This window comes from Aplysia californica, unplaced genomic scaffold, assembly GCF_000002075.1.
Source record: "Aplysia californica isolate F4 #8 unplaced genomic scaffold, AplCal3.0 scaffold00606, whole genome shotgun sequence".
NCBI lineage: Eukaryota > Metazoa > Mollusca > Gastropoda > Aplysiida > Aplysiidae > Aplysia > Aplysia californica.
The window spans coordinates 121,058-147,554 of NW_004797876.1; the positions used below are offsets into that span (position 1 = coordinate 121,058).

Sequence of the window (26,497 nt, forward strand, 5' to 3'; positions counted from 1 at the left end):
GCAACTTGCACACGGGCCCTCCGAGATTTTTCGCCCTTGTCCGAGAAGGCTGGGTGTAGATCTTTCCTACCAGATGATCAGGGGTGTGGCAGAAAGACAGCAGTTAGGAGGAGCCAAGGAGTAGCAGTAGAAAGGCTGCAGAAAGAGTCAGGAGCCCAGATGAGGGGGCAAAGGAGGTGAGGGGGTGGGGGCAGAAAGTGGAAACGAAAGCAGACAACAGAACATTGCTAGAGAGCTGGAAAAGAGGTGAAAGGAGAAAATTTTAGAGAATAACATTTTTTGGTCTTTACCAGGAGACCAAACACTACCGGTTGTGCATGTAAAATCAAAACATAGCTGGTGTTATGCTTTTTATCGTTTCTGTACACCTCCAATTATTGTTGCCTTAATTCTGATGAACATGGGCGTTAGGTTGTCACAATTTGCATAGTCGTGTATTTGAGTTTTTACTTATGATTGTAACATCTTCGGCTCATTTTAACAAAAGGCACATTGCTTGATAAAATTAGTAATGTGTGTGTGTGTGTATTACATATATATATATATGTGTGTGTGTGTGTGTGTGTGTGTGTGTGTGTGTGTGTGTGTGCTTATTGAATGAGAGACTAACACTGTAAGCTCAAGACCACGAGAGCCCCCGCCTCCAATAGTAACACGTAATTGTGGGAAGCAAGACTGACTAAACTACAAATTAACTCTGACAAAAACTTAAAAGAGAAAAATAGTAACATAGGCCACAGAACAGAGTTGCTCTTGTCTTACTCTTTTCACAGTTGTGAGAATGTAAATTCACCTGTGAAGTAAAAACAAACTCATAGACAGAAAACACATTTTTAAAGAAATCACTTACTACTCCAAAATGTGCAAACAGTTAATACACGTACATGTAGGTTTGGAACGTTCTTCTTCTTTCACTTTGACCTGCTGTTTCTATTTCCATCTATCAAATATTTTTCAATGTTTTGATTTGATTCAGCATTGCGCCTATTTTGTCAAGAGAAAATTTTCCTTTGTAACAAGAACCAGAGCACTCTAAGAGAGGAAAAGGTGGAGGTGGTGAGGAAAAGACGAGCAGCCTGGCGACCAATTCCTGTGTGATTCTTTGTTCATGAGGAACGCCATCAAAACAGATTCGCTACTGGGAATGTAATGAATAGCTGGAGTCAGGTGAGACTTCAGGAAAAAAATGTCCCACACGCAGAATAGAAGAATGTGCATCCTGGTCTTGCAAAGCTGTTTGTCAACACACGGCAATACATACACCGGCACGCATGACCGCACTTAAAAGTGGTGCAAAAATGAGGAGAAATTATAAAGCAGATTTTATACTGACACGTTGTGGGCTCTCCCTTTCCTGGAGGGGCAACAAGACCTGAACAGTGTCTAGACTTTTGTTCTGTAACGAAATAAACAGCTCATGCAGTCATGAGACAAAGACGGAAATAATCAAAAGCTATATATAAAATTATATGCACATGTGTGTGTGTGTGTGTATGTATGTATGTATGTGTGTATGTCTGTCTGTCTGTACTTAGGCAGTCTAAAAATAAACGCAATAGACCGTACGCTATTCTTTGCCAATATTATGTGAGCCCCGGAGCAATCCAGCGGAGTGCTCAAGTGAATTGTGATTGGTTCATTGTCTGTCTTGCCACTATTTTAAGTGACTCTGTGACCGTGAACCTGAGGGAGGTGAACGTGACCGTCCTATGAGTTGTGCCTTTGAATGGTTTTGTAGCGGAGTAGTGAAAGTTATTACTTGAGTGTTCAGTTCCAATACAGGATGAACGAAATTGATGTGTAGCTAACAAACAAATTTAGTACTAGAAACCAAACCCACACGTAAAAAAGAATGATAATAAAAGCACGAGGCTCTCCCTCACCAACACAAAGATCCTAAAATTATACACCGTCTCATTTACTATGCCCTTGACTATCTTCAGCGAGCAAGCGATAGCATTATAATATGTGCACGTCCACTTTTTAGCTCCACGAGCCGCCCCTGGTTGTTATGTATGCTTGTATATATATATATATTGATTTTGTTTAATGTTTCTCCTATTGCTAAAGCAGTTGAAAACATCTCTGTGTTGCTGATTTATTATTGTTATTATTCTGCCTTTCCTGTCCTGCTTCTTCGTGTTTGTTTGTTTTTTTAGTTTATTAAAAGTAGGTGATTTTACACCCCCTTCCTGTCTGTTCGGGCCAACCTGGGCTGAGAGAGATACTACATCACAGTAGAAAGACAGAGATACTAAACTGTTTTTTTAAAAAAGAAACGCAAAACCAAATTGGACACCATGTATTTATCGTATATAGCACTGAATATCTGTTGATATATATGAAGGAAAGAAAATACATTTTGAAATTTTAGTCATTGCTGTTTATTGATTATCAACAAAATTGAATTGATTTTGATCAATCAATTGAATGCTCCAATCTGTCCGTCCAAGGGCGGCCATTCATACTGGGTGTGGCCTCCTGCTGACTGGAGTACCGCTTGACATCTTCTAGGCATGGAGGCGATGAGACAACTAATGTTGGGGAGTGGTATTGCCCTCCACTCTTCATACAAGGCGGTAAACAGTTCATCAGGAGTGGCAGGGGCGACAACTCTGTTCCGGAGACGTCTGTCCAAAACATCCCAAATGGGCTCTATAGCGTTCATATTTGGTGAGTTTGAACGAATTACTCTGGCAGTATGCGGTCTGGCATTGTCCTGCTGGAAGATTGCCCCTGGTTGTTGAAGCAATGGAAGGGCATGTGGTAGGAGGACGTTGTTGATGTAGGCCTGGGCTGCCAGATTACCTTGTACTCTCACCAGGTTGCTCCTGCCAATGTGGTTGATTGCTCCCCACACCATCACACTGCCAACCCCATGCAATAAGGCCAGGGAGATGCATCCAGTCGAGAACCTCTCATTTCAATGTCGGTATACTCGACGTCGTCTGTTGTGTCGAGAGATGAGAAAATTGGATTCATTACTGAACCATACGTGCCGACAGTTCTGTAGCTTCCAGTTGACGTGGTAAGTGGCCCATTGTGGTCGCTGTTGGCGATGCCAGTCCGTCAACAATGTCCATAAAGGTCGATATGCACGGAGCCCTCTTTCTCGGAGTCGGTTGCGTACTGTCTAGTCGGAAATTTTGATGACATTTCGAAGCGCTTGGACCATTGAAGAGGCAGGCACAAAACGATCCCGCGGGTGATGAAGCTGAATAAAGCGATCCTGGGCTTGAGTTGTTGCCCTTGGCCGTCCACTTCTCGGTTGATCGGCAGTGTAGTTGGACTGTTGAAACCTTGCAAAAAGTCAGCTGATGGTAGACTGTGACACGTTGAAATGTGTGGCAACATCAGTTTAACTTTCTCCGGCTTGCAAACGTCCAATAGCCTGGTTTCACTCTTCTATCGTTAGTCATGGCATGGCGTATCTCTGAACTGACAAGTGATGAAACCATTTTTTTCACCCATTATAGAACCACCCAGAGAATGAAATCACACGCCAAATTTCGTGCGACTACTCACAAAATTAGAAAAGTTGTGAGCTTTTTAACACTCAATTATCACACAATTCAACAGTTTAGGCTGTGCCTACCTGTGACTGTGAGTAAACAATGAAATTTGTTGTGAAAAGTTCAAGATTTGTGTGAAAAAAAACTAGCATGGACAAAACCTCATCTTTACATATTTTATTAGCACGAAAACACATGCACTTGGTTATGCATTTCTTTTTTTGCCGATAACAATTTTCTCCCCTCTTGGGAATCAACACTAGATCTAGATCTCCTGCTTATGAAAGCGAAGCTCTTACCGCTACACCACAGACGCTGGTTCTCTTCCTCTGTATCCATCTGATCTTTGGTTGTATGCTCTTTCATTGGATGCATCACTTTTTGCTGATCTATAGAATGTATACTTTTGCTCAAGACTGTTGGCATTTGGGAATTTAGATTCAAATCACTAAAGTCAGGCACGAATAATTTAAATATCGGGGTATGACAAACGTCTTTGACACATATCCATAATTTAGGTTAAGGGCTAACGGTGATGAAAAACTGAAGAGATATCAGTCATCGAATAGCAATTTGTACGAGCTATTCATGATTTTCAGTTTTCATTGTTCGTATTTTCCGTGCCCAACTACATTCATTTTTTTGGAGTGAAGTATGATTTTTTAAAAATAAAATGGATTTATTGTTGCTTTTTTTACAGTTGTTTAGAAGCGCCTAGTCGTGCTGATTAAGAAAATATATATATACTTTTGTACACTTTTAACTTAAAACATATGTCACTTTTAAGTCAAAATCTGTTGCGGGTTTCATCAAGGGCGGCCATATTTGGTCACATGACTTTGCATATTACGTAACACATTGTTGATCATGTAAACCATTACATATAACCTTTCTGGAAATGAATGATTGTCATATGTTTTGCAGGCAACGTTTTCTTTGAATTAAGGAAAACTGTTACTAAGTTGTCTTTCTCATGCCTCATTTTGGCACATTTAGATTTTGGTGCCATCCTCTTGTCTTTAAGTAATTACTGATCCCCGAAAAATGCCCAAATTCACAACAAAAGACTTGCATAACTTTTGAACCGTTTATCCAATCTTCATGCTGTTTTTTTTTTAATTTTTCTCAGCTCATATAAATCTAGGTGGCTCTATCAAGATCTAGTGACATGTATTTTGGTCAAATTAATCGTTTTAAAATTTTTTCGTGAAACCCCCAAGGACGGAGTCGGGCGATCAGCCTGATCCAGCCGTAGTGGGCACCCCATATTTATTATAAGACAAAGAAGGTGCTGAGTGGTGAAGAGTTCTTTTATGTGTGCTAAATCATGTGAAAAGTGACGTCATGATGATTGTCAGATTGAATCTCATTAATAGGGGGTGCCCACATACGCGATCGGGTCGGGTCGGGTCCATCGGGTAGTCCCGGCTAGCCAAATTGAGGGCGCAAAGCGGCCATCGTGGCACAAACCGATCGACACGATCGGTGACATACAAAAACAAACGCGTTTGTTTTCTGGCCTGCGAATCGCGCGATCGGGTGGTTTGCAGCCAATCACAACAAGGCTGAGTCACGTGTCCATTTTGACCCATGAATACATTAAGTAATACTCTGGCCTCGATTCGACTCATTTTGGAAGGAAATTTGCATCTTTAAGTACATTTTTGCTTCTTCATTGCACTTTACATGATCAATAAAGTTGTATCTCATTGTTGTACATTTAGCAGATTTGTGCTGAAAAACAGCAGAAAAACTGAAATCAAAGCACTTGACTTAGATCTAGATCTAGATTATTTCGTTCTCAGGAGGGCTAAAAATAGGCCATGTTAGACCAAGAATCTAGCCCAAGACGGTCTTAGTCCGTCTTGGATCTAGCTAAGGACGTGTATAGATCTACGTTCTCTAATGTTTAGTGCTTCCAATTTTCCGCCAATTTTTAGTTTTCTCCAGACCTTATCTACAGGTCCACTAGATCTAGGCCTACATCTCGATTTATTATGTCGCTTTGTCTTTCCTGAAACAGTACTGTAAATATGAAGCTTAATCTACCCTTCGCTGATGAAAGTTCTGATGGCCGAGTGAACAGTGTGTCTGCGTTTGGAACGGAAATATTATTTTGTGAGCGTGGGTTCGAATCCCAGTCCCTGCTTTCCCCCCCCCCCCCCCCCCTTCTTCTCATCCTCCCAATTTACCAACAATTTTTCCCATAATTATAATGTGTTGCTTTTTAGTCTTTTAAAGTGGTAAATAAATCGCCAGTGCTGTCTGTTGTTCTCGTAATCATAACACACTGGGCTAAAAATAGGTTTAACTGGTCTGATGTCGATGGACGCGGATCTTTTTGAGTCGCTTCTACACCTCGTACATTAGCCTGGCCTGGAAATGATCTTATTTTGGTGGACGCGGAGACTAAAGCAAGTTAGAAAGCAAGCAAGCACTCACGAACACACACACACACGCACATACACACACACACAATCCAAGAGTACGGCGGGCGTATTTTATGTATTCAGGGGTCAAAGGTCCAGCCAATCGTAGCCCGGGTTTACGCCCTCTGTGTAGTCGCATGTAGGTTAAAGGTTTCTCTACTTTAACTTCCAGGTCGTCGAGTACAATCGCGGCGGGGCTGTAGTGTGCACTGAAACCCCGACCTGATAGGCCCGACCAGACTCAACCCGACCCGAGCGCGTATGTGGGCACCCCAGACCATCAATGATTTATTTATAGGCACCAGCCATCCATGTCCAGGTGCTGTTTTTGCCTATGTGGGCACCCCCTATTAGATTACGATGTGACTATTCGGACTCGAATCTGTTAGACAAAAATTATACGCGGACTCTGAATTGAGTCCAGCATGATGTTCGTTCCGACTTCCGACCTTTGTTCCTAAATATTTCCCCAACATTTATTATTTTTAAAATTTTTATTTTAATATGATAAATTGAGTTGAGTCCGAATAGAGAGATAAAAAATCTGGTATTTTTTTACTTTCCCTCCCGTCTCACACTCAGCTACCAGTTGTCTATTTTCTACTAAATATTGATGCGCTGAACACAAATATCAACTTCATTTCCGTCGCAAATTAATGGTTTTTGAAATATTTGATTGTTTTTAACCGAGATAGACATGCTTTGGACCAATCGGGGGGTTCCAGGGGGGCCTGCCCCACTGGGGTAAAAGAAAATCGGGGGGGTTACAGGGGGGCATGCACCCCTGTTTTTACACCCATAATTTGATATTTTACAGTTAGATTTGAAATTGTCTTGAAAATAATTGATTTGCGACAGTTTTAGTGGCTTTTTTACGTGTGATCTGCAGCAAACAGTACAGCAGTTTGACCCCTGAAACAGTGCATCTGTGTGCGGGAGTGAAAGTAAAAATTTACCAAAAATCTAATCAGACTCGAGTCCAGAGCTGGCCTTAAGATAAATAAATCCAAGATAAAAATTTGGGGGAAGGGCTCACCTTTCATTTTTGCCTGGTGCAGGGAGCATGCTGTGACAGAGATCTTCTTCTGACGGTCCCAACTCCAAACCTTCAATGGCTTTGTCGGGGACTCCGCTTTAACTTTAGCCTTAACTTCTGGTGTCCCTTGCCCTTGCAGTTCTCGCCTTTCTGCTGCCCAATCCAATGGCGATCTAGATCTAGATCTACTTCCATAACTCCCACTGTGGGCGAGTTCTTCACATTCATAGAATCCAACACCAACGCTGTCAGTAGTGTCAGTGTCAGACGTCTGAGACCATCTCGAAATCATTTTGACCATTTTCAGTAGATCTCTGACTAGATCTAGAGTAGGATGTACGGCATACCGTCACCTTAGTGTTTTGTGATGACTATTTCCGGAAGTGAACTTTTGTATTACCATAACTTCGGCTCTTTCAAAAACATTGACCCAAAATTTCGTTTTGTTGAGAGGCCAGCCTTTCCTGTAGGTGTGAGGTGAAGATTTTAGTCAGATAGTGTATTAAGCATGGGCGAAGTCAAGTCGAGATTCGGAATTCGACGAATTCGTGGGGTCTGAGTCGGAGATCGAACATTGGGCAGGAGGACGAGTCCGAACACGAATTCCCGAACTAGGGCAGCCAAGGGGAAAATAGATCACGAGGAGCGAAAACATATTTAATTTGTTAAAAACTGAATAATTTTACGCAAAACTGCACCCAAGAAACATTTTTGAACGCTCAAAAGTTAGATTTGAATGAATAAAAATGCATAAGTTTGAAAAGTATCATAAAACACGATGTCTTATTTCTATTTTCCCCTCGCTGTGTTCAGCAGGAAGCAGCGAGTTCGAATTGGACCGTCCCACGATTCCATCGACTCAATGAAAGTCACATGAGCTTTTAGAACGCGCTGATTTGCTAGCAGTTACAAATCCCTTCTGCTGGTGGTTATGCCCTAAGAGGCCAAGGTCAAATTTACGCACTACGGTGACGGACGAGCATTGCGTCTCTGATTGCACCAATCACAATTGCAAGCCATCTTCACGTCAAATTCAAATCCCGTGATTATCCCAACCTCCTTCTTTCTTTGGCTTTCACTACGATCACACACATTTCACTACTTTTCTTCTCTTCATTGTACTATCTACATGTATTTTCTTACGACCTGTCTGGCACTTACATTTACATTGTCACATTTCTCGTCATTACTCCATGTTTGTTTTCAACCTTGTATGTTTCATCTTGTCATAATAAATGTTGATTATGATATAAATCTAGATCTAGATCTATTACTGTTATTTTTTATAGACTTCTGTCTTGCTGACTGTTGCTTTGATTTGCATGGTCTGACTTTAGAGTTCGAGACTGCGGGATTTTATGCTTTGATTTTTATTATGACCTGTTTGCATCCATTATCCTCGCACATGAATGCGGCTGTACTGTCAACGAGGGGCAAATAACTTTCAAAACAAACTGGTGCCCTCCCCTGATGTCAATGAAAACATTGCCTGCCTCAATCCCGACCTCTGTGACCTCTTCCCTGCTCCTTCCCCCTCCCCCCTCCCCGCCCCCTTCGTCTACACTGGTCCGTGGAGTCGGGATTCTCTACAGCGTGTTCGACTCGACGGCTGTAGGGAGAACGACTTGACTTGACACGAATCCCACCGAATTGACCTTGCCTCTCCTCAAATTTGATTGGCTGCTATCTTGACCTGAATTCGAATTCGGAGTCGAAGTCGACGAATTCGCGCCCAAAAATGTTCGGAGTCGAAAGTTCGGAAGTTCTCGGAGTCGGCCCACCCTTATAGTGTATAAAGAAGACCCCTAACCGAGACTTGACACATGTCCTGACATGTACCCCATATCGTCACGTGTCGGGTTTTCTGTCATGGTATGTACTCCATACCGTCACCCACTACACCCCATACCATCACACCCAAATTGAAGTACAACTAGGCGTTTGAAAAAAGGAAAGAAGGAAAGACGAACTCCTTTTGTACAGTGGGCCTAAGAGTACTAAGACAGAACTAATGTTTATTGACATACTAAAAAGAACAACCACCAAAACAGACACACATACATCTTACTCACACATAGATCTAGATATCTAGACATGAATGTTTCATTTTACTCTTCCAGACATATCACAAACTCATATGAACATCTCCCTCACACACAGGTACATGAAGGCTTCATTTTACTCTTCCTCACATATCACAACAAACTCACTTGAACATCTTTTACTCACACACAAGCTCTTGAATGCTTCATTTTACTCTTACACACATATCACAAACTCATATGAACATCTTCCTCACACAAAGGTACATGAATGCTTCATTTTACTCTTCCCCACATATATCACAACAAACTCACTTGAACCAGATTCGTTTAAAATCGCTCTTGTAAAACCGTTGCTAAAGAAGCAAAACTTAGATCAGAATGTCTTAAAGAACTATAGACCTGTTTCAAATCTACCTTTTTTGTCTAAAATCCTTGAAAAGGTTGTCCCCGAGCAGCTTCGTCATCACTTACAAGAAAACAATCTGTTAGAGCCATTCCAGTCTGCCTATCGAGCTAACCACAGCACAGAAACAGCACTTCTTAAAGTCATGATCTCGAATGACATGCTTACTGATTGTGATTCAGGAAAAGTTGTTTTGCTGAGCCTTTTAGATCTATCAGCAGCTTTTGATACATATTGACCATCACATTTTATTGAAGCGATTAGAAGTGTCTTTTGGAATATCCGGGACTGCCCTTAGCTGGTTTTCTTCTTACCTGTCAAATCGTTACCAATCTGTTGTTATTAAAGGGCTTAAGTCATCAGATCATGCTCTTAAGTATGGGGTCCCCCAGGGCTCAGTCCTCGGTCCAGTTTTGTTCACCATTTATACTCCACCACTTGTCAAGTAAATAGTTAAATGTGACTTAAAATACCATTTCTATGCTGATGATACCCAAATTTATGGTTCAACATTGTTTACCAACTTAGATGAACTTGTCCATCGTGCTGAAAATTGTATTGCCTTAGTGAAAAACCGGATGAACAAATATAAATTGATGTTAAATGATGATAAAAGAGAAGTCATTCTGGCAGGCAATGCAAAGTCTGTTAAAGAGGTTGACCATGATCACATTAAAATTGGTGATGCAAAAATTTTATTTTCAAGAAAAGTTAAGAATCTTGGAATCTATTTTGATTCTTATTTGTCAATGTCGGCTGAGGTAAATCATCTGATCAGCTGCATGTATTTAGAAATAAGAAAAATTAATAAAATACGTCATCTGATCAATACCAAGTATACTGCTTTACTAGTAACTAGCTTAATTTTATCTTAACTCGACTATTGTAACTCCTTGTTATCAGGAATATCACTGGAGAAAGTTAAAAAACTTCAAACTGTCCAAAACAATGCAGCACGTTTAGTTTTACGGAAAAGAAAGCGAGACTCTGCTAAACCTCTTTTACGAACTTTGCATTGGCTTCCTGTTGAGAAAAGGATTGTGTACAAGTTGGCCACCATATGTCACAAATGTTTGAATGATAATGCACCATCATATTTATCAAATCTGTTAAGACTGTACATTCCAACTCGCAGTTTAAGGTCATCAGCTGACAAAAAGAAATTTATTTTACCATCTATGAAACTTAAAACAATGGGTGAAAGGGCATTTGAATACCAAGGCCCCAAGATCTGGAATGCTTTACCAAGTACGTTGAGAGAAATCAAATCTTTTGATTCATTCAAAGGTCAGCTGAAGTCGTTTCTGTTTTTAAATTAATAAGATGAATATTTGGAATAATTTTCTTTAGTCGGGAACACAACGTTTCATGTTACTGCTGTATGTTGTACTGTATTGTAAAGCGCTCAGAGCCTGTGTACTTTATTAGGGGTTGAGCGCTATATATAAATGTCATTTATTATTATTATTATTAACATCTTTTACTCACACACAAGTACTTGAATGCTTCATTTTACTCTTCCAACATGTATCACAACAAACTCACATGAACATCTTACTCGCACACATACATGAATTTCCCTGTTTTTTCTTCTTCTTCTTCCCTGTTCTCTGCTTCTCCAACTTCGTTACTTTTTCTCCTCTTTTCTCTTCTTCCTTCTCCACCCTTTTCTCTCCCTTTCTCTCTTCCTCTTTTCCACTTCTTCCTTTTTCTTTTCTTCTTCCAATTTCTTCGCCTCCTCCCATGCTTTGTACTTTGCCCGTAAGACATGTATGTAGGGGCCTTAGCCTGCTTCTCTGTGTTGAAACCTTAGATAGTTCCAGCTTGCTGGTATGGGCAGGTTGACGACGAGGGGGCAGGAATGAGTTGATTTTACAAATCAAGGTATTTTTTGTATGCCCCCTCGTTCTCCTTAGGTTCGATTTTGTGCCAATGGCAACGGCGGACCCAATGCATGTCTGTGGCAATGGCGTAATCAATTAGACTGTCAAGGACAAAGCAAAAGTGTTGTCCTGAGGCAGTTTTTGGGGGGCTTGGGGTGTCACCAGAGTTTCATCTTCCAATGGTCTCAATGCCTGCTCAGGTAGACAATAGACATAGTCCTGGTTGTCCACAGGATCCTGAGCTGGGGTCAAAACCAAAGGTAGCTGAAACTCTGCTGCAGGATCCAGGAAGTCCTCGGAGGTACATTCGATCCCCGAGAATTCCAGACCTGTGGTCGAAAAGTCTAGGGCATCAACTGACCACTCACAACTAGAGACAAGGGCAGTTGGGGGAGGGCCAGCAAGTTTTTCTTCTGAAACAGAAGCAGTAGGAGCAGGAACAATATCACAACATGAGGAAACAGTGGCTGGAAGAACATCATCACAACATGTGTATACATTGGACAGAGGAACATCATCATCATCATTACATACAACGGGATAGAGTTTCCTTCATATAAATTTGTTTCAAACATTAAAAAAGAACAATCTAAAGTCGCTCATTTTCTAATGAATCCGTGTCTAAATAGATCTATCTAGATCTATATCAAATCATAGAAACTAAAAAATCTAAAGTACTAAGATGCCATCCATAGTCCGTCAAGAAATAGGGTGACCTTATTTAGGCCTAAATAAGCAAAAAAACCTCCCTTACCTTATTTAGGCCATATGTGGCCTAAATAAGCACTCCCCAAGAAATAACTATTTTTCAAGTCACGCACCATGTAAAAAATACGGTGACGGTATGGGGTACATCCATTAAAAAATTGTACCCCATATGGTCACCCCCCCTACGGGCGCCAATTGTTACAACAAAGAGCAGCGAATGGTTTGTGGCGGTAACTAGACACCTTATAAACTGAATAAAAATGCGAAACGAATCCTGCGGGTACGATTGTAGAACCAATAGCTTATTTCCAAAGATGTATTGCGCATCTGCAAGCCGTAATGGCTGAACGCGGTTCTTACATTTGGAGATGAAATGGATCATTTCTGCTCACACAGGTGTCTGATTCTGCTCAAAATTGTTGAACTTGAAAACAAAACAATGTTGAACGGAATTGTTTAGCAGACAGCATTCCAGATTATCGCATAATTGTCTGGTTGTCCAATTTTAGGCCAAATGCGTGCCAACTGACAGTATGACGTACGTGACGGTATGCCGTACATAGGCTATAGATCTAAATCTAGATCTAAAAGAATCTAAGATCTAGAGAAATCTTCTACATTAGATCTCTAGATTGACAATGCTAGGCTAGATCTAAATCTAGACACTAATCTTTGTTTCTGGACTTACAAGTCGACAAACTAAACATACTAACTAAACAAGGATACAAATCGTGCGTTTCAGTTTCAGTGTCAGTTTCCCTTTCGGAATCCTGAAACCTTTTATTTGTAGCGAAGTGATTATTCGGACTCGAATATGAAAAAATGTTATTCGGACTCTGATTCTTGTCCAGCATGACATCACTTCCGACTTCCTGTGACTCGTGAATCCGGCTTCCTGTCTTGCCTCACTCGTGACTCGCCTCAGGCAGGGTAGAGACCGGGATCACTTCGGGCAAAAAGGCGTTTTGTGCAGGAGCCGAGTTTTAATCTTATGATGAATTTGAGGCCGGCCTGAAAAGTTATAGCGCTTCTAATAAATGTTTATTTGTCAAGAGGTCATCAGAAGCAATTAAAGATGGCTCGTTAGCGTGTGTCGGGGTCGAATGGGCGGCCTGCACACGTGTGGCTGTGTGCGTGTCGGGGAGGGTGGTTGGGGGGGGGGGGCACTATTGGTCCGGGCGTTGTACGTCGCATACGCGTCAGTCCCCCCCCCCCCCCCCCCGGCAACTGATCATTATTACAATAATAAGCTAGTCTTGACGTAGATCTACGTAATGAATTGTGCGCTGGTCTATGGAATCAAAAGTTGCCGTATGCTCAGCTCTACACGGCAACACAACTTTTTCTTGGTAAACAATCGATATGACACAGGCTTGTGTATTTGAACGAATCGGTCTTCTTTTTTTTTTTTACACAGCTCATAATATTATGCAGGTGCCAGGTGGTCTGCTAATCTTCAATTTTACCTTTTTCTACAACAAAGAAAGTGGGAAACGTGGGGGGGGGCGTATCAATGAGGCGGCGGGCATTGGATCGGCAGATAAGGTGTGGGGGAAACTAAAAAATGGCGGAAAATTGGAAGCACTGAACGTTAGATCTATAGAACGAAGACACTTCCTTTTTTCCGGACCCGAGTCCGAATAACGACGACCTTTTTGTAGACTCTATTACTAGCCTATCTTTGTTGGCTGTTGTTATTGCAGTCAGTGTATTTCCCAGACGGCAGGGAAATCTCGACATGGAAAGTTTACTTTTTTTTTAGACTACTCCTCTTTATTGGAGCTAGATCTAGATCTAGATTTAGACTAGATAGATCTAAATCGTTCGATCTCACTCAGTAAAATTTGTTTACTTTTTTCACTTAATAAAGCATCAAGGTTTTTGGTCAATGTGGTCCTAAAATTAACAGCTTATTAACTTTTACGCAATAAAATCTAATGAAGGGAAATGGGGTAAGAAGGAGAATTGAGTCGTCAGTTCAGTAGACAGTGAACGGAGTCGCGCGATTAAATCGAACAATATTTGTACAAATATACCTAGAAGTCTATTTGTAATTAGAACTATTTACACGAACACAATCCAATTTTTGTTTTTAGGTAGCAGACAAACCAAAACAATACTTGAAAAAAAATATGTGTAAGAAATGCATAACCCAAAGAAACATGTATATATAGGCTATGCACTAGATCTAAGATTGCATAAATCATTTCAGAAGCTTTCATCTTTGTTTCACCGTTTTTCTGTAGGCCTAGATCTAGAATCTTGCAAAAAATCTGAAGCGGTCTCAATTCTCCTTCAATTCAGGGGCAGTCACCCTTGAAAAGAAAACGACGGAACTGAAGGAGAAAGAGTTCAAAGGTCTTGAGGTCTTGGCTTCCACTTCCAAAGATTAAGTTAGGCCTATTTCATGACGAAGAAAAAATCTCAGAGAATCGAAACGATTTGAGTTCAAATTCAAGGCCTATGGCTGAAACCAACAACCGAACTGTCCCAAGACAGATGCCTTTCATTGCTTTTACTGTGTAGTCTGTGAAGCCCACAGTCTCATCGTAATTTAGTTAAGAGACATTATTTTGAGTGCCACACCACTGCCATCGTTCTCAACTTGTTGAAAGAGTTCTTGAGTCTTGTAGTTGTAGACAGTCAAGATCAGAATCAGACCCTAGAGTAGGCTAGAGAGAGAGTGATCTAACCTAGACATCTAGATTCGAGATCTAGATCTAAATCAAGTGTAGTTTTGTGAGCACATAAAAAGAAAAGAAAACCCAAACAGAAGACAAAAAGTCAAGTGAGGCTCAATTTCGACAGCTGAGCCTACAATGGATCAAGATTCACGAGAGTCGAGTCTCAATGACAGCACAACTAACAGTGATGGAGATAAACAAATTCTTGCACCATCAGAGGGACCGAGGGAACATCTGGTAAGTCGTTGCCATTGTCAATAGTCCCAAATTTTGGGCTTGGGGATAGAGGGGGCTCTCTTCGGGAGAAGTATTCCCGGGCTAACTCCATAGACAAGACATGTACAGGTACACAATCGTAAACAAAAACAGAAGTCACCTAAAAAAGAGGAGGTGCAGGGTGGGTCACCGCACCTGCTAAATTCGCATAAATAATGGTTTGTGACAGTTTTTAATGCAAAATTGTTCTCAGCACGCAAAACCCTAGGAAGTGCCTATTTGGCAACGCCACATTGCGAATTATCTTAGCGTCTTAGCGCCAGTGCTAAATAAAACGCCATATGTGTTAAATTAAATATCAAGCTTAATTAATCTACCTTATTTTGTTAGAAGTTCAGATTGCCGAATGGACAGCGCGTCTGTGTTTGAAGTCAAAGTCAAACCATTATTTTATGAGTGTGGGAACGAATCCCGATCCTGGAAGGTTTTTTGGGGGGTTTTTTCCTCTCTCCTCTTCCCGACTATCCAACAATTTTTTTCCATAATTATACTTGTTGCTTTGTAGTTTTTTATTAGGGATGAAGCATGCACATTCTGGTTTTGTCCCCCAAGAGGAGCTTTTACAGGTCTACAAAGTAGGCCTCTATTAAATACTTTTCCTTTTACCAATTTAGGCCTATTTAAAGTTCAACAGTGGCTTTCCTCGGTCTGCGAGTCTTTTTTGTTGTTGTTTAGGCTCAGGAGAAGAAGAAGAAACCTTCCAGGACCGGGATTCGGTGCTATTCTCAGAAGCACTGAACATTTAGATTACATAGACACAGCTTGTATACACACACGTTCTCTAGGCCTAACGTTAGAGAACGTAGACACTACTCTGCTAATTAAAACACCGAAACCTAGATCAGGCGACGTCATGTGTGATGGCAAAATATAAAGTGCATGCAGAGATAATATTAGGTATTGTACAGTGCTTCCACTCTTCTGTATTTTTACGGAAATCCATACTTTCTGCCAGTTCCGTACTTGTTCTTCCATCATTATCAACTCCCTCCGTAAAAATCTGCGACAGCGTAGGACTACTGAAATTCCATAGCAAAAGATCCGTACTCACCTTCATATATCGTCTTGTTTATAAGTTACGGATATTTACGGTAATTCTCTTGACAAAAGTATGTTAGATTGCTGTTGAGCGGGGATTTGCGCTCTATACAAAAATACTCTATTATTATTATTATTATTATTATTATTATAGAAACCTGCCATATTGCGCATTTCCTGCCATCAGCCATTATTCCGCTATGCCCCATGCATTTATTGCGTGTTGGTCGGCAGTACATTTTTTTATCTGCAGATTGATCAAAATCTGGCGAACTTTTTGTGCCACTTTCCTCCTTTCTATCATTCCCTCATTCCATCTGTCTATCTTCGGATTGTTGCTGCGGCTGGAAAATCTGCGCGTAGATCAAGTATATTGACTTGTGATCTTAGACAGAAAATTACTTTCAGAAAGAAACTTGTTTGCAAATTTATTGTCTAGATCTACAGAAATTATCAGTGCGAAGATTCTACGGCATGGGAACGCGATAAGGGCCGCTATGAAAGAAGTGTGTGCTAAAACTAATAAAAATCAAGAATAATTCAAAGTGGTGTTCCGAGATTGTGACATGCGACCTTCAGACGTCAAAGTTGAGGAAAATTAGGGTATACATTGGGTAACCCGCCTGTATAGTGAAGGTACATATATTCTATTCATTATTCCCAGGTTTGCCTTCTATCAATGGTGCGATCCCAAATTAATTTAATTATAGTAGCAATCGAAGGGGAACCTGCTTTTAAACATTGCCAGCAATGGAAAGATATCATGTAGATGAAGAAATCAGACAAAAGACAAAATCTTGGTGGAAAAAATAGGCAGTTTGGGTTGTTGGCAACCTCTACAAATAGGCTCCCAAATGCCATTTTCAACCCTCTAAAAGTACTAAATTTCAATTTGTTAAACAAAACAAACTTTTTCTTTTACAGATAAGTACTGCTGTGAAATTTCTGCAAAATCCAAAAGTCATGTCAAGTCCACTCTACCAGAAGAAAGCTTTTCTGGAAAAAAAGGGTAAGTTTTTACCATATACAGTCGAACCTGCCCTGACGGCCACCTCTATAAGACAGCCACCTGTACAAACGGCCACTTTCTTTTTCCCCCCTTGCGTTTTTTCTCTATAATTTAACTGTGTAAAACGGGCACCTGTCCAACGTGGCCGCGGCCACCATATTTTAACGCACAATCCCTATGACACTACTAAGCAATAACACCTGTCTTAGACGGCCACCTTAGTGACTCCATTACGTTTTGTCATAAATTGTGCACTGGCCCCTGGCGTTGTGGGCGAGCCGTCATAATCCAGTCACTTGTTGTTAGGTAGTCCCTCCAACCAATCATGTTGCGTAGGCCCCTCCCACTGTTGACCAATAGGTACCAATTTTCAGCTGCTGGTGAGGTAAGCATGTGATCCCTCATAATCCATAAGCCCCGCCCAGAACTCATACTCAAATCGTAAGTGAGATGAGAAGTCACTGTTTACCCAATCTCTAACAAAGTAACAATGGACGTCAACATGAATTTGTAACAGAAGCGTCGCTTGTTGTCCGAGTGGTGTAGACCCATGTGTTTGTTTTAACATGGCACTCGGTCTTCCTTGTTCGATACATTTCGTTTTATTGTCACCCTTGTGTTAAATCAGCAACAAAATAAAAATAACAAACAAAATACTAACCAATAACAACAAAAACAACAACAATGCGGCTACTTTCGATTTGGACTTCAGATGGGAATGGTTTGTTTTCTTCATCTTGATCAGTCCTGCCTAAGATGGCCACCTGTCTTATACGGCCACTTTTCTCCTTGACAATGGGTGGCCGTCTTACACAGGTTTGACTGTATGTGTCTGTGCTGGTCAATATCAGTCATATGAAGGGAATTTCAAAACAGAGTGAACATTATTTTAAAAAACTATCACCTTTTCCCTACCATTTAAAACAGGGGTTCTCAATCTGTGGGTCGCGACCCCACGAGGGGTCGCAAGACCATTCTTGGGGGGGTCGCAAGATCATTGAGGACTTTGTGAAAACTAAAACATTGATCTTTTACTTTCCCTGGCAATTGTCAAAATACGGTTCCCTCTTCAATTGGTTGAAATAAGAAAAGGGTTAACACCTGAACTTCTAAACAAGGCCAGAGAAACAACAAGGCAACACCAGTTTGCCCTGCCTGGTTATGTTATGTGGGCCAATCATAGGTTTGGTTTGCAGTGTTTTCTGTTCTTTCAATAATTTAGCCTTTCCATAGGCCAATGCAGAATAGCTTGAAGCCTCGTTAATGACGAGCTAACATGAGTGCTGGCTTCGGAGAAGGGGGTCTCAGGGGGAAGCACGGTAATGGTAGTCATGCATATTTTCATCCAAACCTGTCTCGCCTGAGTTTAATTTGTGTACGCCTAGGCCCTGGCGTACATCTAACCCACGCCCAAGAGACATCACAGTCACTGTAAAAATATCATTATCACCGAAACTCCAATTCACCTTTATTGTCTCTTTGTAATTCCATGTAGGATTCAGCTTGTCATCTTTAATAAGATCATAGGCTTAACTGAGAAAAAAAATATGTACATTATAAAACCATGTTGTTGCGTGGCAGAACAATAAACACACAGGAAAGGCTATGTCAGGAAATTTGACAAAGGAGATAAAAATAAAGTTGGAAGAGAGAGAGAGAGAGAAATAGCATTAAAAAAAAGAATCCACACACAATTGAAGAAACACACTTATAAAGTTTGGCACAATAAAGATGGCACGGCTGATGTTAAGTGAGGCTAGTGCAAAGAAATTGCAGCAAGTTCCCATTTCAAATGATACTGTCAAGAGGCGTATTGCACGCATATCTTCAAACATTAAGGAACAGGTTGTAGAGGAGATCAAAGCTGCCCCTATGTTCTCGTTCCAGCTTGACGAATCAGTTGATGTGGCATCATGCTCACAGTTACAGTCTTTGTGAGATACATGTTTCAAAAAAAAAGATATGAAAGAAGAATTTTTATTTTGCATCCCACTGGACACCACAACAACAGCTGATGATGTCATGAACAAGGTATCCTCATTATTTGAAAACGAGGGTCTGAAGTGGAAGAATGTGTCTGGTATTTGTACTGATGGAGCCCCAGCCATGAAGGGATCAAAGTCGGGCTTTCAGGCAAAAGTGAAGGACAAAGTACCGCACGCAAAAAACATTCACTGCAAGATACATAGGCTTGTATTTGCTTGAAATAAGAGCGATTTGAAAAGTCAAAGGTACAGTTATTGTTCTGTATTAACTATGTAACGTAGGTCTTATTAATTGTGTGCTGCTTGTTTGTACGCATTTGGGGGGGGGGGGGGTTAAAGGGTTTGTTTATTACTTTATTTGGGGGTTGGGGGGGGGTTAAAGGGTTTGTTTATTACTTTATTTGGGGGTTGGGGTATGAGGGGTCGTTCCACTTGTCAAACAATCAAAAGGGGGTCGCGGATTGAAAAACAAGAATGAAGTAAATATGACCATATTTGACGAAAATACAGAACTTTTAATTGTGCGAGGTGAGGAAACACGAAAAGAAGAAAATGGCCTCCGAAGCTGAGCAACATGTTTCCATAGCAACGGGGGTCTTAGAATTGAGAAAGAGACTTGAAATTTTTATTTAGCAGTTATCTTGGCTATGCCTCTGCAAGGTAATATACGGAAGTAGAGAACTATTCATTTACAGAGATAAAAATTTATGGACAAAACAAAATTTTCATGAGAATGGAATTCACATCAAATGCCACAAAATATTAGCATTATGCTAGGTACCAGATGCTAAATTTTTAAAGTATCTGTATGTCAAATTCGTTTGTTTCATATGAAAGGCCAATGTCTCCTAAGAATTTTTGGTACCATATTTTTACCTCTCAGTCAATGTTAAAGAGAATGGCAGCTGGTTCAATTTGACATAATAATCAAATATTGCTGAAGTCACTAACTAGCTGCAACCCCATGATTAACAGATAATAAAAGAGTACCAAGTGCACCAAACATCTCTACATTAACAGAGTACAATCATTATAACAAAGAAATGAAGCCAATTTTTTTTCAAGACTGTGAGATCATTACAAATCAGTATTCTATTGCCTCAAGCACGATGATCTGTCGTTATTTCATTAATAACACCGAGCGTTTTCTCGGCCGGCACCGCACCGGTCCCCGCAGTGAGCGAGTCGGCTCAATGCTGTCGTGTACTGAGTTCTCCCCAGAGTTTCGCGGAAGGATTCGTGCAAAATAATTCTAAGCCAGTGACTTTATTCTAATAGAAAAAGAACTGTTCTTTCTATTGGTTCTTTTTTTTTAGCGAGTTAAAAATGATCTTTGAAAACTTACAAATTAGACGCTTTTTTTTTCTCAAGGTGTTCTATCCAAAACGTCAAAGGCCAAAAATAATAACCAATGGAAACCTCGCCCAAAGCTGTACAGTTCTCCGCCAATGAAAAGACGGTATTATATCATCAATCTTTCTGCAAAGCTTTCGAATGCATGGGTTTCAATATTGAACCTGCGACCTCGCATTCCGACGCGGGGGGGGCTTCCCTTTCCACGGCGATTCTCCAGCTCCAAATACTCGGATATGCAAACAACTCACACTATTGTAACGAAGAAAATCTGAAGTTTTTCAAAGTGTTCAGCATCAGGGTTGGGTTGATTTAAATCAGGTTGATTTAAATCAGTTGATTTTTTAAATTTAAATCAACTTGATTTTTAAAATAAAAATCAGTGATTTAAATCACTTTTTAAAAAAATTATTTTTATTCAGTTTTTACTTATTTCAACATTCAGAATTCCTTTCCTTGGTTTCATAAAAACAGATATAAGGTTTAGCAGACTAATATAATCATGCTTAAAAGTCTGCTTTCCACCCTTTCACTGTAAAATAATACAGTATTCAATTTACTTTTTTTTCCATAATTGAAATCAGAGCTGGGTTGATTTAATTCAATTGATTTTTTAAAATTTTAATCAACTTGATTAAATAAAAATCAGTGATTTAAATCACTTTTTTTTTTTTTTATGTACTCAGTTTTTACATATTTAAACATTCAGAATTCCCTTCCTTGATTTTATTAAACAGATATAAGGTTTAGTAGACTAATATAATCATGCTTAAAAGCCTGCTTTCCCCCCTGTCACGGTAAAATGTATTGTAATACAGTTCTCAATTTACTTTTTTTTTCATAATTGAAACAGGGTTGGGTTGATTTAAATCAGGTCGATTTAAATCAGTTGATTTTTTAAATATTTAAGTCAACTTGATTTTAAAAATAAAACTCAGTGATTTAAATCACTTTTTAAAAATGTATTCTGTTTTTACATCTTTAAACATTCAGAATTCCTTTCCTTGGTTTTATAAAACAGATATAAGGTTTAGTAGACTAAAATAATAATACTTAAAAGTCTGCTTTCCCCCCTGTCACTGTAAGTAGTAAAATAATCAGTTTACTTTTTTTTCATAATTGAAATTAGCATTTTCTTTTTCTTTTTAGACAAACACAAGCGCGCGCACACACACACTGTAATAAAATGCAAGTTTATCTATGCATAATTACCCCCCCCCCCCTTCCTTTTAGACTGACATTTTCTTCATTTTAAACTGTCTGTAGCCATAATTCACTGATATAGCAGATTAAGGCTTTCTAAAATTGCAGTTGCTTAAATTAATCATTAGTTAAAATAAAGACAATGCATTTTGCACTAAAAGAACATACTTTTAGCCACCAAAAATCCCAAACTGTCGACATTTTTTAAAAAATCCAAAAAATCCTATTTAAATTTTAAAAATCTTGATTTAAATTTTAAAAATCGATTTTTAAAATTTTTATTTAAAAAATTTAAAAAATCACCAACCCTGTTCAGCATTTGGTGTTTTATAGCAAAAGAGCAAAGGAACAGAGATCTGTATAACCCCCATTTCACGGAAATCACGCGCTCGGAAGGCAGCGGGTCGGCTTACATGCCGTGTTTACGCTAACTAATTATACGTTTGCAAGAGCACCATAAACACACGAGAGCGCACGCACACACACACATACACATTGCAACTGCATAAGGTCATATGAGTGCGTGGGACACACCTAATATTTTCAGTTGGTAGGAAATTTTGAATTTTGCCCGGGTGGCGGCCGAAGCCTACTCTTATCGATTTTAGACCACCAAGGGATCTTTAACGAGCGCAACTTGCACACGGGCCCTCCGAGATTTTTCGCCCTTGTCCGAGAAGGCTGGGTGTAGATCTTTCCTACCAGAAGATCAGGGGTGTGGCAGAAAAACAGCAGTAAGAAGAAGCGAAGGAGTAGCAGTAGAAAGGCTGCAGAAAGAATCAGGAGCCCAGAGGAGGGGTCAAAGGAGTTGAGGGGGTGGGGGCAGAAAATGGAAACGAAAGCAGACAACAGAACATTGCTAGAGAGCAGGAAAGGAGGTGAAAGGAGACAATTTTAGAGAAGAAAATTTTTCGGTCGCTACCCGGATCCGAACCCGGGACCTTTAAATAAGAGGCAAACACCTTCACCTCTAGGCCACGAGAGCCCCATGTATGTTTTTATGATTCTGCGTAGGAATCTGTTCAAAGGGCTGTGCTGAGATATAACGTTTTATGTCATGTATTTCCTTTTCTTGTATCGGATTACTGTGGTGCTGACTGTAGCGGTGGTGAATCCGTAGTTGTTCGTTACCCCGAGACAATTGGTGTGTGTTTTTTTTTTTTTTCTCAGGTCTCACCCAAGAGGAAATCGGAATAGCCGTGGAAAGATCTGGAGTGAAGGAGAACGTCGGCTCTGATGTGACAGCCGCTCAGGGCCCACCGCCAGGCTACCGGCCGGACGTCATGAATGGTGGCACAAGTATGGCGGTGGCTCCGATGTATGCACCAAGTGAGGGTTCAGTCCGTTTTTTTGTTGTTTTTTTTGTTTTTTGTTTTTTTAAATTCAAAATGTGGGGGGTTTTTGTGGTAAGTGTTTTTCACGGCGCTCGCTACAAGTGCACAAGGTCATCTGAACCCACGGCACACATTAGTAAACATATAACATTCGGTTTGGTAGGAATTAATTTTGAATTTTGCCCCGGTGGCGGCCCAAGCCCACTGTTATCAATTTTGGACCGCCAAGGGATCTTTTACGTGTGCAACTTGCGCACGGGACCTCCGAGATTTTTTGCTCTTATATATCCGAGAAGGCTAGGTGTTAGATCTTACCTACCCTTTGATTAGGGGTGTGGCTGAAAGACACAGGGTTGCCAGTTTTCCGGCAAAATTCGGAAATCCGGCTTTTTAAATTCCTCCAGCCCAGCTTTCGTGGAAAATTTCTGCAACCTGCAATGCAACTAATTTTTATGTATTTGCGACCGGTTTTTTTTACTTCATAGGGCCCCCTTGCCAACAGGGTAGCCACATTCCAATTTCGAAGGTATTCTATATGTTTTTATACTGATGAGAGTATTTTCAGTTTGGGTAGGAATTTTGAATTTTGCCTCGGTGGCGTAGAAAGTGGAAAAATGATTACAATATACAACTCGGTGAATCTGTTCACGAATGAATATCGCCGAACCAGCTGTTCAGATGCACGAAGGCCCCCCCCCCCCCCACCTCCCCCCCTTTTTTAAAATCTTTTTTTATCACAATTTCTTAATTTTTGGGTATGTTGACAGAAAGGAAGAGAAGAAGACATGTAAAATGTAGGTACAGTTGTTTAAAATGTAGGTACAGTTGTTTAAAATGTAGGTACAGTTGTTTAAAAGAATAAAACAGTTTCCTTTTCTCTCCTGAAAAAAATGTTACTTTCTAGGCTCAGAACATTTAAACAGCTTCCATACATGTTCCTCTTTAGGACAGGGGGGGAATAAAATGTGAGGCATCGGTGGGAAATCCGACGCTCGTCAGAATAATGAAATAGAAGAAATCAGCATTTTTTTCGGCCCGTTTTGTAAAATTTATTGGAATTTATTTATTTGTGGCTCAACACCTTTTATGTCCATTTAAAAGCAGATTTATGTGGGTTTTACTGAAAAATGTTGATTAAAGGCACACAAAATGTAAATTTGCAGTTTCCAAGGACTCTTGAGCTATGATGGGAGCCATTTTCCCCTAATTTTATCTCTGAAACCAGGCAACCCCAGTTCCTTCAATCTCAAATATCTCGACTCCTATGCGAGATAGATGGGTATTATTTTTTTTTTCCTTGAATAGCAAGGCAAATGTACAACCTTTAAGATGATACCAATAACTCCACAAGCCCAAAATTTGACGATCGCCTTATTTCCCCATGCCGACACCCAAATGATCAGTAGTTATTGTGTGGGGGCTCTCGTGGCCTAGAATTAAGGTGTTCGCCTCTCATTCAAAGGTCCCGGGTTCGAATCGGGGCAGCGCCGGAAAAAAATTTTCTTCTCTAAAATTGTCTCCTTTACTTTCACCTCCTTTCCTGCTCTCTGGGAATGTTCTGTCGTCTGCTTTCATCTCCTCTTTCTGCCCCCACCCCCTCACCTCCTTTGCCCCCTCCTCTGGGCTCCTGACTCTTTCTGCTGCTTTTTCACTGCTACCCCTTGGCTCCTTCTCACTGCTGTCTTTCAGCCACACCCCTGATCTTCTGGTAGGAAAGATCTACACCTAGCCTTCACACATACGCAAGGGTGAAAAGTCTCGGAGGGCCCGTGTGCAAGTTGCGCCTATTAAAGATCTCTTGGTGGTCTAAAATCGATAAGAGTAGGCTTTGGCCGCCACCCGGGCAAAATTCAAAATTTCCTACCAACTGAAAAAGTTTAATGTGTCCCGCACGCTCATATGACCTTATGCAGTTGCAAGCGCCGTAAAACACTTACCAAAAATACCCTGCAAAAAACAAATGTCTGGAGGATGCTCTGGTGTGGTTCGCTTCTTCTTTCCTGTCAAACATCTATCATCCTTTATAAATCTCTTCCTCTTCTTTTCTTTTCTTTGTATTTTACTTTCTATTGACACCTCTTGTCTTTGGCACTCAAATAACCCTATTTGCGTTGCAAATGCAGTAAAACTCTTAACTGAACTGAAACCACATGTCTGTGTTTTACAGTCCCCCCTCAGTCAGGCTGGGCAAAGATGAGAGACCTGACTATGACGACCGTTGTTGTGGCAAGTGTGTCGTACGCAGTGTACCAGCTGTTTCAGGTGAGAGATCAGCGAATGAAACGGCGGGATAAATTTGTACACATACACACACACACTCACTCACATGTACACACACGCACACACACACACACACACACACACCCCAGTACCATGAAAACTAAATAATCTGCCCGGTTAACACATGATGTGTAGTACATTGTCGGTGCAGTAGAACATGACTATAGCGGACCTTACCGCATTCCCTCTTTTTTTTATCTATGTAAACTCAATTATCTGTGCTTAGTTATAACAGGGCAAGGAAAGATCTGAACTTGGATACAGTGTGAGAGATTGAGCGAGCTCTAGCTGGGGGGGAAGGGGGTTGTTGGGCGGGGGGCTGTAGGTGGGCTCCAAACAGGCAGTCAGCGGTGTGGCGTTGTGATTGGCCAGTCCAGTGACGAGTGAGGTGGGGCAGGCGGCAGAGAGAGATGGTGCGGAGAGACGCGTTACGTGAGCCACTCCAAAAGTGATGTGTCGTGATGATAGCCCTAGGCCTAGGCTACGCCAAAAGACAGTAATAACAATAAGGGCATTTGTATCCCGCCTTTCCCCACAGCATGGGCCCAAGGCGTACATAGGAGATTAAAAACGCATTCATACTAACACCCTACAAATTCATCATGTGCGCACTTTTTGACAGCAACATTCTTTCAGACAATAAAAAATTCTCATACAAAAAGGCAAAGGTACTGTCCATTAAGTAAAATATTTCTTAAATAGATGTGTTTTGAGTCCCCTTTTGAAGGTATCAAGTTTTATTTCGCTCCTCAAATCATGAGGGAGAGTGTTCCAAACTGTTGGCCCTGAAAAAGAAAAAGCTCTCTCACCATATTTCTTCAGTGACACACGAGGTGTTGAAATTTAAAAAAAAAAAAGAAGAGGAGAGCGTGTAGTGTGTGATTTTTCGGTACTTCCTCTTTTCATTCCTCTAGCGGGAACTCGCCTGCTGCTGGATTTTTCATCTGGAACTAAAAGTCCCGCTGTAGCTAGGTTCTACTGAATACGGTTCTGCAGTAGTGCTGGGTCGCGAGCGCGAGAACGGAGCTGAATCGCCGCTCTTCCCTGCAGAACGCAATTCGCGATTCACTTCAGCGGAGAGCGGAACAGTATCGCCTTCCGATTCACTCCCCTGTCGCTGTCACCACCTTGCGTACTGCTGGGTCGCGAGTCGAGTCTTGAACGCAAGATCGGAACGGAACACTTAGTATGGATCCCCTTATTTTACAAAAGATGGTATAGTCCTACCCCCCTATTAAAACAAAATGAGCAGGTTCCAACCAATTGACAGAAGGGATTTTATGAGGCCATTATTTTAGCAAATCATGGGTTGGGGGGGG

General features: G+C 40.8%; 2 protein-coding genes across 9 annotated transcripts in view; one reads left to right on the plus strand and one right to left on the minus strand.

Annotated features, from left to right (window-relative positions):
* Positions 1 to 12,748, minus strand: part of LOC101849158 (DNA fragmentation factor subunit alpha) — a gene marked incomplete at its 3' end in the record, with an annotated part of 16,907 nt that extends 4,159 nt beyond the window's left edge. Inside the window, 2 exon segments of the mRNA XM_005107463.3 lie at positions 6,978 to 7,301; positions 12,730 to 12,748. Coding sequence (XP_005107520.2) covers positions 6,978 to 7,278 — 301 coding nt within the window.
* Positions 7,349 to 26,497, plus strand: part of LOC101849404 (peroxisomal membrane protein PEX14) — a gene marked incomplete in the record, with an annotated part of 26,811 nt that continues 7,662 nt past the window's right edge. The window contains 5 exon segments of one of the 8 annotated variants that reach the window (XM_035972190.1): positions 7,349 to 7,481; positions 8,766 to 8,849; positions 16,939 to 17,023; positions 22,735 to 22,893; positions 25,066 to 25,160. In XM_035972190.1, coding sequence (XP_035828083.1) covers positions 8,811 to 8,849; positions 16,939 to 17,023; positions 22,735 to 22,893; positions 25,066 to 25,160 — 378 coding nt within the window. 8 annotated transcript variants of the gene reach the window in all.